We start from the raw sequence: 12,487 nt of genomic DNA on the forward strand, positions 1-12,487 counted from the left end.
AGGGACTGGAAACGTCGAGAAGATTGACGTCACCGGGGAGATTATATAAGGGCGTGCCGAACGACATTTTCCCTCTTGCATGTCCAGCTCTTGCACAGCATGTCCCTCTGGCCCTCTTGCGCAGCTCTAGTTTTTGGGTTCTTCGCTGCCGCTTGTGCTGCACATCCCTCCCTGGCTGTCTGGACGCTACACAATGTCTTGTGCTCTCTGCGCTTCCCTTCTTGGTGGTCGTGGGTTCACCATCTGCATGGTGCTTGGAGCGGTGCTCGGTGCTTTGGAGCTTAGAGTGGTGCACGGACCTCGTGGGCGGTCGACGAGGAGCCTGGAGTGGGCGTTGGCTCGGGCCTTCGTGGTGCTGGAGTGAGGGACCTCGTGGTGTGCAGCGGTGCTTGGAGCTGCATAGGGACAAGACAGATAAGGACGCACCATTTCACGATTACACGGCGTTTACTTTGATTAATCCATTCCTGTGTGCTGTTTCTGAAGTGAGTTGTGGGGACGTCCCAATTTAGGACTTTTATTTAATATCGCGTTTCCCTGTCCCGACCTTTGCAAATAAACCCTTATATTATTTTCCATTCCCTGCAAATCTTGTGCCGTTTGAGTCCGTTCGCCTTCCACAGGTACGCGCTTTTACCGCAGCTTCCATTTCCCTTCTTCCTCCCGCGTTTTATAGCCGAATCCGTGTTTGGTCGTCGCCTCAAGTAAATCCGTTCTGGTCCATCCGCGAACCCTGGTGTTAACCGAAGGGTCCGCGCGACATTATGTCTGACCTCCTTTTTTTTTGTATACTGAATCGAGGCTCGTGAAAGAGCTGACATTTACTTCACAAACAAATCAACAAGACAAACAAAATATATAAAAAGAGGGAGCGGAAGACAAGAGAATGGGAAGCACACAAACACTTGAGAGCACACAACATTTAAGAGCAGGGAGATGTGTGGGAGATGTGTGGGAGGGAGAGGGCTTGGGGGGAGGAGGCGTGGGAAGGGGGGGGGGGGGGTGGGAGAAGTATAAAACACAAGGACACCAAGGACTTCCAGGACAGAAGTTGGTATTTCAAAAAGTGGAATTGCGGTGAAATTATCGGGGATAGAAAAGATCAAGGTTTTGGATGGGGGAAGATAAGAGATGGTGGTGAACAGCTGTTTTAAAGACCTGGAGGGTGGAGTGGGATTGAAGAGAGTGAGGGAGTTTGTTCCAGAGGCAAGAGAAAAGAGGAATGAAGGAGTGAAGGTGAGCAGAGAGTCTCGATTTTGGCAGTTTAACCATAAGAGGGTTGCAGGCAGATCTTCTGCGACCTGTAGGAATATTTGCGGGACAGAGCCCAGAGAGAGCTGGGGGGGGCAAGGCCAGAAAGGAGTCGGTAGAAGACGGAAAGACCACCAACCTGTCTGCGGTGAGTGAGTGAGAGGCCCTTGGAGTTAGCTTCATTGCGGGAGATTCCAATGATTCTGAATGCTTTGCTTTCAACAGCGTGAAGACGAGCTAGGTGTGAGGCAGGAGCACCAGCCCAGAGGGTAGAGCAGTATTCCATTGAGCTGCGGATGAAAGCCTTGTACGTGGTGAGGAGCTCAGGTGTGCCAAGGAAGGACTTCGCACGACGGAGGATGCCCAGTCGGCGACTGGCTTTGGAGGCCAGATTTGAAATGTGGTTTTCCCAGGAAAGATCATGGCAGATAGTGAGACCCAAAAGTTTGAGTGACAGAACTTCTTGGAGAGGATTATTCAGAAAGTAGATGGGAGGGTTGTCCAGTCGGTCTTTTTGGAGAGACATCGTAAGAGTGTGAGATTTGTCAGGATTGAAAGACATGTTCCACTTGTTTGCCCAGTCTGTGATTTTGTCCAGGTCTGCAGAGAGTGAGGAGGCTGCAGACTGCCGATCTGAGGGATGAAGAATGGAGCGACAGAGAGTAGAGTCATCAGCAAAGAGATAGAGAGGATTTTCAAGGGAGTCGGAGAGATCATTGATGAAGACCAGAAAAAGCACAGGGCCCAGAACACTGCCTTGGGGAACTCCAGCCTGAACAGGAAGAGGGGATGAGAGAAACCCATTCAGGGCCACACGTTGACTATGACTAGAGAGGAAGTCCGCCAGCCATGCGTGGAGATTTCCATGGATACCAACAGAGGAGAGTTTGGTGAGCAGAGCGGGGTGCCAGACCGTATCGAAGGCACGTGATATGTCAAGGGAGACAGCTCTAATTTCCTGTTTGGCATTGAGGACCTCCATCCATTGCTGAGAAAGCAGTAGCAGCATGTCCAGAGTAGAGTGACCAGGTCTGAAACCAAATTGATGATCAGAGATCAAGCCATTGGAGAAGAGGAAAGATTTCATATCTGAAGCAATGATGGATTCCATGACTTTACTGATAATTGAGAGAAGGCTGATTGGTCTGTAGTTGCTGGGATCTGTTTTTGCACCTTTTTTGTGCAAAGCGGTGATGTTGGCAGATTTCCAAGCAGATGGCAGATGACCTTGAGCAAAAGAGAGTGTGAAGAGAACAGAGAGAGGGAGTGAAAGAGCGGAAGAACAAGATTTTAGGACCCGTGGGCTGATGCCGTCAGGTCCAGTTGCAGAATCAGAGTCGAGGGTTGACAGAAACTTTTCCACCTTGTCAGGAGGAAAGGACACAGAGTCCAGGAGCAGCTGGGTACGACTGGGTACGGTGGGTACAGAGAGGGATGGGTTTGGGACACAAGATTTAGAGGCAAACACAGAGTTGAGGCATTCAGCTTTTTCACGCGCGGAGTCAGCCGTGTGGCCGTTTGAGGTGAGGGAGGGGTTAGAGGGGGAACAAACGCCAGAAACAGATTTGACCAGACGCCACCAGCATTTGGAAGAGGGAGACAGATAAGAGAGTTCTGTCCTGAGAACGGAGAGATATTGTTTCCTGGCTCTCCTGAGGGTGGACACACACTTGTTTCGGGCTTTGTGAAAGGAAATGAGATTTCCTTCCGTTGGATTTGCTTTCCAGGAGACGAAAGCAAGTTGTTTCTGGGCAATAGCCTCACCACAAGATTCCGTGTACCATGGACGGGAGGAAGGGTATGACAACTGAAGACGAGATGGGATAAATCTGTGCATGAGAGAGAGCAGTTTACTTTGGAAGAATTCCCAGGATGAGTTGATGTCAGAGGCGGTAGAGATGGGAGACCAGTCCAGATGATTGATGGCTGCTTGAAGACCATGCCAGTTGGCCTGAGTGAAATGCCAGACTCGTCGACACTGAGGAGGCTCTCTGTGAATGGTCAGAGAGATGTCCACTTTAACAAGCACATGATCAGATGAGCCGATTGGAGCAGAAGAAGAGCAGACAGATTCTCTGGTCCTCAGACAATTCTCTGGTTTTCTTTCTTTTCTCCATGCTTATTGCGGTGCACACAGTGACACAAAACAGCAGAATGACTCCTTTTCTCTATTCAAACTGGTTGAATGAGTGATTTTATATTGCAGGCACCTGCAACTCACCACAGGTGAGTTCAATTCCAAAGTAAAGGAGAATCACCTGCTTGAAATCGATTAATTTCTAACAGCTTCTGAAAGATGCCAATACTATTGTCCGGGCCATTTTAGGATTTCTGTATGGAATAAGGTAACATTTAGTAATTTCTTCAGCTTTTTTTGCTTTGTAAAACAAAAATAAAACAAAAATGTTTTTATTATATTTGCAAACCAAAGAAATATATTTGTGGATACCAAAATATTCTTTAATTTCAACAATTTTCTGGAAGAAATGGTGCATTATTTGAAAAAGGTGCAAGGGTGCCAATATTTTTGGCCATGACTGTGGATACTTACGGATGGACAAACAGTGTTCTAGACGGCTTTGCCCCATGGGCTACGCCATAAAAATCCTGTGTACAGTGGTGGTTGGTAGTCCCAATTCTCTGGATGCACATCCAATTGATTTTCTGGGACTTTGTTGAAATGATTCACGCACTCGTTCAACATGTGCTGCACTTGTGCTTGGTTGACCGGTACTTTTCTGTTTCTGAGAATTTCCAGTCTCCTTAAACCCCTTGTACCACGGTCTGATACTAGTCCGTGGTGGTGGGTTCCTTCCATATCTTGTACGGAAATTACCCTGAACTTGCATGCCGGATCTCGTCTCGATGCACCATTCGACACACTGAGCTTTCTCCTGTGGAGTCGCCATTTTCTTTCATATTAAACCACCAGTCCTGAAAAGCAAAGAAAATTTTCCGAGTCTCTGTATTATAAAAAAAAATAAAGGATATCGTTTTATGAATTGTGGTACGAAATACAGTATATTAACAAGTTGTCCAGATCTTATTGGAACATCCTGTACAGGGTAATACACAGTTCCTCTCTGTGATGGTGGATAGCTGCATTCGGAGCTAAATAGTGATTGTCAAAACTGATTGGCCTATGTTGATCGAGCTATGGTGATCAAGCCCAAGCTGCATTCAGAGCTAAATAGTGATTGTCCAAACTGATTGGCCTATGGTGACCGAGCTATGGTGATCAAGCCCAAGCCGCATTCGGAGCTAAATAGTGATTGTCCAAACTGATTGGCCTATGGTGACCGAGCTATGGTGATCAAGCCCAAGCTGCATTCGGAGCTAAATAGTGATTGTCAAAACTGATTGGCCTATGGTGACCGAGCTATGGTGATCAAGCCCAAGCTGCATTCGGAGCAAAATAGTGATTGTCCAAACTGATTGGCCTATGGTGACCGAGCTATGGTGATCAAGCCCAAGCTGCATTCGGAGCTAAATAGTGATCGTCAAAACTGATTGGCCTATGGTGACCGAGCTATGGTGATCAAGCCCAAGCTGTATTCGGAGCTAAATAGTGATCGTCAAAACTGATTGGCCTATGGTGACTGAGCTATGGTGATCAAGCCCAAGCTGCATTCGGAGCTAAATAGTGATTGTCAAAACTGATTGGCCTATGGTGACCGAGCTATGGTGATCAAGCCCAAGCTGCATTCGGAGCTAAATAGTGAATGTCAAAACTGATTGGCCTATGGTGACTGAGCTATGGTGATCAAGCCCAAGCTGCATTCGGAGCTAAATAGTGATTGTCAAAACTGATTGGCCTATGGTGACCGAGCTATGGTGATCAAGCCCAAGCTGCATTCGGAGCTAAATAGTGATTGTCCAAACTGATTGGCCTATGGTGACCGAGCTATGGTGATCAAGCCCAAGCTGCATTCGGAGCTAAATAGTGATTGTCAAAACTGTTTGGCCTATGGTGACCGAGCTATGGTGACCAAGCCCAAGCTGCATTCGGAGCTAAATAGTGATCGTCAAAACTGATTGGCCTATGGTGACCGAGCTATGGTGATCAAGCCCAAGCTGACCGCTTATTCGTTCAAATGTAATGTCCGCTCTGTGCCTCCACCTCTCAAAAGACGTTTAATCATCGGACCGAACACACGTTGTCCACTCAATCACCGAGGGTGTGTAAGTTGGACATGAAAGACAACGCTGTGGTATTTTAATGTTTGAACCGAAACGGCTTAAACACGCAGCAGGCGCCTCCACCCACGAATCTTCTTCCTCTTGTGATCTCGTCCCCTGCGCCGCTCCCCAAACGGGCAACGTCGATTCTCCTTCCAATCAGGCAATGTCATCCATCGCCTTGTTTGCACTAATCCAATTACGACCTCATTTTCCCCCTCTCTCCTGAAGGAAATATCGCGCTCATCATCCCGCCGGGGTTCTCATCGTCCCGACGTCGGCCCATCGGCCCCTGTGTTTCTCATCCCGAGTAATTCCCGATCCCTCTCTCCCGGCCCACAACAATCATCCTCCTCTCTCTCGCAACCCCGCCCCCCTCCATTCTTCCTCCAAACACTCCGCACGACGCACTCACTCCCTTTGTCGGCCCTCCCGGTCGAGCATCGCCTCGCCGGCGCTGGGCGTGCCTGAGGCGTTGCTTTGCGAATCGGCGATGGGCGCCGTGCGGCCGGGGCGGGACGGCCACGACCACCGACGTCTCCCCGCAGGGGGGAGGCCGCTCGTGTGGAGGGGTCTCGGTGAGAGGCGTTTGAATCGGCGAGACACGGAGAAGGAAGCGTCGAGTACGAGCGGCTCTGCGTTTAGGAGCGCGAAGACAAAACAGCAGGGATCGCGAACCGGAGTGAGTAGCGTGAAGAAGAAGAGGAGGAGGAGGACGGAGTAGCGGGGTACAGGGGGACACGGACACGGAGACGAAGTGCGGCGACAGAGGGACGGACAGATTGCTTTTCAGGTTCCTCCATTGTACTTGTACTTACCGCGCTGTCCGGACGCGCTCCCCAGGAATCACGGGCCGCTTCCTCGAGGCTTGAGGAACGTCGCCGGGAAGAGCGCCACGGGACATTCGTCGCAAAGTTTGAGCGAACGTTCCCCGTGTGCGAACGGCCGTCCGAACCCGGCGGGATTTCTCGCCGCCGCCACGTGAATGCGGGAAGCTCGGGAGGGAACAAGGAGCGACGCCTCGGCAGCGCCATGGATCTGAGGTTCTACTCGCCCGCCGCGGCCGCCTGCTACCCGCCCGACGGCAACCCGAGCCTCGACCCGAGCCGCTGCGTCCCCACCGCCGGATATCTGTACCCGAGCGGGAAGGTGAGAACGCGCATCTCGCCAAAGAATTCCGAAAGGACAAAAAAAAAACAATTTCCGCTTTTGCTTCTGCGCGAACTTTCCTCCTAGTCCTAGTTGTCGGATCCCGTGGGTTAATGCGGAGCTCGGAGGGGACGCGGCGGCCTCGGTCGGGAGACCTTGGACGCCTGGATCGTAGAGCCGTTGCACCCGTCGGGTCGGTGCTGCGATCGTGGGGCGATGGCGGTAGGGGGCGATCGACTTTGGGGCTTCGCCGTCTTTTGGTGGGGACGAAAAGCCGGCTCCACGTAGGGAGAAAGACCGAGCGCCATCTCTCGAAAAGAGCAGGCCAGTGTGTGCCGGTGCTCTGGCAACGTTCCTAGCACCAATAAGCGCACACGTAAAACGAGGAGGATGCTCGACTTGAGTGATAAACCGATGGGATATTTAGAACAAATGTGAATCGACGAACTTGGAATGAGATGCGGAATCAGCACGGGCTTGTCGGGCCAAATGTCCTTCTCCTCTCTCCCAGTATCCTTGGAGAAATGGATATAGTACGTCATAGTATAATCCTGTCTCGCACAGCATGGAGCCAATGCGGTTGCTTTGGTTTTGTCCTTTTTCTGTGTCTTGCCTGTCCACAAGGACAAAATGTAGACAGACTGGGACAATTAGAAGGAAGTACGCCATGATAAACTAGTGCGGTGCACCTTTGTTTCGTCTCCTAGGAATCGTGACGTCACATTCCCTTGTGATTCAAAACTTATGAAATATCATTGTTGGACCCTTGGTCTCGAGCACGGATGTTATATCTCCTAGGATACGGGTGTTAGCATCTCGGAACCCACGGGTTACTTGAGAGAGTTTTTACTTGTTTCAATGTCATAACGTAATCAATGGACGCTTTATTATGCCTCCGCCGACGTCACCGGACGCATTATGTTTTCAGGTTGTCCGTCCGTCCGTCCGTCCGTCCGTCCGTCCGTCCGTGATAGGTTTTCGTTGCTGCAATAACTTGAGAACTGCTGAAGGGATCTTAGTCAAACTTGGTGCAGGTATGTATAATGAGGTAAAGATGAACAGATTCGATTTTGGGGTCACGAGGTCAAAGGTCATGTTAGGTAAAAATCCTGTTACCGTGATAACTTGTGAACCAGTGATGGGATTGTGACCAAATTTGGTACAAGTATGTCGAATGTTGTAAAGATGAACTGATTAGATTTGGGGGTCAAGGGTTCAAAGGTAAAAGTCTGTAATAGGTCTATAACTTGAGAACGGCTGAAGTGATCTAATTCAAACTTGGTACAGGTATGTATAATGATGTAAAGAAAAACTGATTAAATTTTGGGGTGAAGAGGTCAAAGGTCAGAGGTCATGTCAGGTAGAAATGTGATAACTTGAGAACAGCTGAATGGATTTAAATCAAACTTGGTACAAGTATTGTAATGATGTAATAATGTTGGCGGAGGCTTGACATCGAAGAGTGCCGTTCTAGTTATATATGAGAGTTGAAGCTCATGGAAGAGCAAAACGACAAATGGCAGTAGCTTTACAAACTACCAAATGGTGTGGAGAGATGGGTGGGGGAGAGGTCGATATAAACCTGTGTACCTGTCTTTGTTGAATCACCAAAAGTTTTCCATTTCGGTTTTCCGAGAGCGCAGATCACGCGAGAACTTGTTTGCTGGAATTTTGCAAAATTAACTTATAAAACTTTTGGCTCTGAGAGTTATTGGAGAGAGAATACATGGGTTGGGTGGTTTGAGGTCAGGGTGAGAGAAGGGTTGTAGTTGGGTTGGCACTCACAGAAATAAGTAGTTCATAAATCTTTCACAAATTCAAAATTCTGCCAAACAATCCAAAGTGATCATCATGTATGAGTCACATATTGTTCACACTTCAGGATAGTATGATCAAAAAAAGGATAGTATGATTCTGATTTTAGGAGCAACATGAAAAAAGCAGAATACAGTATACAGCATACGTATATATTGTCGCGTGACCGTCTTTGATTAATATCAGGCGGTCACGGATACCGATCGCGAAGGCCTTAACCCCTGAGGCAAAAACTCAATGGCGGACTCCGGAACCAAAAAGCTACACCAAAGCGCGCGGGATGGAGGGGAGCGGCGAGACCCCCGCAGTCTTACCTGTTCTCGGGGCGTCTCCAATGCTGCTGCAAATTAAATAAATCACACGGGAAACTGCGTTCAGGAATATATACAGAAAATAATACAAGGGTTTATTCAAATAAAAGCAAGGACAGGAAAATACGCGCTGATAATAAAATAAGGTGACTAAATTGGGATCCCACACACTGACTTCAGAAACAAGAACAAAGGAATGTGAATACGAAAGAAAACGTCTCCTCGTGTAAAGTGTAACCGCGGAGCGCAGGCTTATCTGATCTTTGTCATCTTCAGTGTAACATGGCCCCGCGGCCTTCTCCGTCCGCCTCCGAGCACCACCAGGCCTCGTCGGTTCAACGGCACCTCACGAGGTCCCTCGCTCCAAAGGTCCAATGCAGGGCTGCACGAAGCAAGCGAACTCCACTCGGGCTTCCGGCCGGGACTAAAGCTGCTCGAGCTGTAACTCTCCACTCGACCAGGGACAGGACTCTCCAAACTCGGGATCGCACCGGGACTGCCAACTCAAGCCGTGAACTGCGAACCGAACTGGTCAACTGCGAACTGCCAGAGCTAACTGCCGCACACCAACTCTCCACACCCAGACTCGCGTTCGGCACTCGCTGATCTCTCTGGCCAACCCACTCACTCACTCGAACCAAAAGTCCTGCCGCGCCTCGTATCACTCCGCGGCGGTGACGTCAGCCTTGGCGCGCCACCCAATCAGTGGCCTCCACCGAATCACAGGCCTGTGGTGTCGTCATAGCACGTGGCACTCGACGTGGATAGGCCTGTCGGAGGTGTGAATGGCGGCGGCCATGCGGCGGTGTCCTGGCCTGGTTTCCTTTTGCCGGTTCTCTTTCACAGTTATGTCAGGGAGGGGCGTTATTTAGTGTTGCGCGAGGGACTTGTCAGAATGTCTATGTTGGTCTGCAGTGCCAAAAGGGACAAAGGTTTGGCTAACCAGGTGAGGACACACAGGGGCGCTACTCTTTAATCCCTAACTCTACTTAACACACGAACCTCCTGGTAGGTTCACAAGTATACTCCTTACCCGACAAAACGCCTACACATGAAGAACTTATTACAGGGTCAGATTCCTTACTGCGACACCTCAAAGCATGTTACCTACTCAGCTCTATCTGCTCTACATATTGCTCTACCTCGCGAGACATAACAACTTCCGTTGAACTTGGGGCCGACTCAGAAGAAGACCTTTGTTGGTCGAAAGCTTGTCGACAATTAAAGATCGACGTCCTGAAGCTACGTCCGCGTCTTATTTAATCTGATTATTTATTTAATGCAAATGAGACGCCCTGCTCGTACTGTGGAGTTTCTACTATTTCTTACAGTTTTATATATATATATATATATATATATATATATATATATATATATATATATATATATATATATATATATATATATATATACAGACTTGGCATTTAATATGGAATTTTTTTTTTCTTGACTTGGGTTTACTTTGTTAACTCAGTATATCAATCTGGAGAGTTTCTTTTACACTTTGGTGATTTATTTCTTAAAAGAACCATGTCACTGATTGTCTGCCGCAGCAAGAAGTCAACAACAGGATTATATCACAGGTGGCGTGGCAAAATGTATGGACAGGTGCATTTGATGATTGGCTTCGTAGTCGGGTAAACAAGGGTTGTTGCGTTCTGTATTAGTGGAAAACAACTGCTGCACCTCTCCAAAAGTTATTGCCGCTTCCTCTGGAGATGGTCCGTCAACTCGACAATGCTGTTTGTCATGGAGTGGCGGCTTTACGAAATTACGGCATGAAACCGTGCTATTGCTCGGTAGTATGGCATCACTCAAGGTCAGGTGTCAAAGATCCTGAAACGAAATGCTCAGAGGGGTGTCCCTATTCCAATACCGAGGCCAGGACGTCCCCGCAGAACCACAAGGAGGGATGATCGCCAGCTGCACCGGTTATTCCGCAATGGCCGTACCAAGTCAGCTAATCGGCTTAGGGCTGAGTGGCAGCAAGTGACAAATGTGCCTGTATCCAGAAGGCTAGTCAACCAACGACTGGTTCAAGCAGGCTATCGTGCCACGTGTCCCCTGAGAAAGCCACGCCTGACCAGACAACACCGCCAGTGCCGATTGCAGTGGGCCAGAGAGCACCGTCAATGGCTGCCGGGACACTGGAATCACGTGATCTTCAGTGACGAGTCGAGATTTCTGGTCTATCGTCAAGATGGCCACGTCCGATTGCGCAGACAAGTGCATGAAGCCTACAACAAAGATTGTATAGTGCCAATAGTCCAAGCTGGAGGTGGTGGGGTGACCGTTTGGGCTGCTTTTCATGCAGGGGGCAAAACTGACCTGGTTGTTCTGAATGGAAACCTGAACCAGTTCAAGTACAGGGCCATTCTGGAAGAAACATTGCTTCCATTTGCTCGTGCAGCCTTTCGAGGAAACTTTGTCTTCCAAGATGACAATGCACGGCCTCATCGTGCTCGCATGATCCAACACTTTCTTGCTGACCGTGGTGTAGAGCATATGGAGTGGCCTGCCATGTCCCCGGATATGAATCCGAAAGAGAACTTGTGGGCAGAATTAACGCGTCAAATCGACCACTTGGACCAGCAGCCGACATCTGTGCGTGAATTGCAGCAGGCTATTGTCACTGCATGGCAAGCGATTCCTGTCCAAACCTTGGCAAATCTCGTGAACAGCATGCCTCAACTTGTACGTGCTCTCCTGAATGCTCGTGGGGGTTACACGAAGTACTGAACTGTAATTTTACTGTCTGTAATCCCAGTCGTAATTTAACTGTTGTTTTTGTTTAAAAAAAAATTTGGCTAATGTGCAAAATAAAGAGATACTTCTGGAAAACGTACAGAAGTTTAACACAGTACTGTCCATGAATTGAGTTCGATATCAGTTCACATCACTTTCAAGGATCAATTTATTTGTTGCGAAATGTCAAATGTGGTTTTTGCTTCTTTAAAGGTCACATTAACAAAATCTAGAATAATTTCAACATAATTCCAATGAACTTTTGGTTCTAAGACATCTTGAAAGGTAAGTTCACCACCACAAAAAAAATATTCCATATTAAATGCCAAGTCTGTATGGACTATATTATAGATACAGACTTGGCATTTAATATGGAATATTTTTTTTGGGGGTGAACTTACTTTTCAAGATGACTTAGAACCAAAAGTTCATTGGAATTATGTTGAAATTATTCTAGATTTTGTTAATGTGACCTTTAAAAGAAACAAAAACCACATTTGACATTTCAATGCAAATAAATTGATCCTTGAAAGTGATGTAAACTGATATCGAACTCAATTCACGGACAGTACTGTGTTAAACGTCTGTGCGTTTTTCAGAAGTATCTCTTTATTTTGCACATTAGCCAAAAATTTTTTTTAACAAAAACAAAAGTTAAATTACGACTGGGATTACGGACAGTAAAATTACAGTTCAGTACTTCGTCTAACCCCCACGAGCATTCAGGAGTGCACGTACACGTTGAGGCATGCTGTTCACGAGATTTGCCAAGGTTTGGACAGGAATCGCTTGCCATGCAGTTACAATAGTCTGCTGCAATTCACGCACAGTGGTAGGCTGCTGGTCCAAGTTGTCGATTTGACGCGTTAATTCTGCCCACAAGTTCTCTTTTGGATTCATATCCGGGGACAGGGCAGGCCACTCCATATGCTCTACACCATGGTCAGCAAGAAAGTGTTGGATCATGCGAGCACGATGTGGCCGTGCATTGTCATCGTGGAAGACAAAGTTTCCTCGAAAGGCTGCACGAACAATAA

The 12,487-nt window shown here is 48.0% G+C and overlaps 1 protein-coding gene across 4 annotated transcripts in view; it reads left to right on the forward strand.

Moving 5' to 3' along the window:
- Positions 1-5,862: 5,862 nt before the first annotated feature.
- The window catches only part of LOC137421248 (TOX high mobility group box family member 3), a 231,009-nt gene continuing 224,384 nt past the window's right edge, over positions 5,863-12,487 (forward strand). For 3 of the 4 annotated variants that reach the window (XM_078771666.1, XM_068107118.2, XM_068107119.2), the window contains exons 1-2: positions 5,863-6,112; positions 6,274-6,579. In XM_078771666.1, the coding sequence (XP_078627792.1) occupies positions 5,924-6,112; positions 6,274-6,579 (495 nt within the window). In that variant the 5' untranslated portion in view covers positions 5,863-5,923. The remainder of the gene's footprint in view (positions 6,113-6,273; positions 6,580-12,487) is intronic. The other variant, XM_078771667.1, reaches the window with a different exon arrangement.

This window comes from Myxine glutinosa, chromosome 2 (assembly GCF_964187855.1).
Source record: "Myxine glutinosa chromosome 2, kmMyxGlut1.1, whole genome shotgun sequence".
Lineage (NCBI taxonomy): Eukaryota > Metazoa > Chordata > Myxini > Myxiniformes > Myxinidae > Myxine > Myxine glutinosa.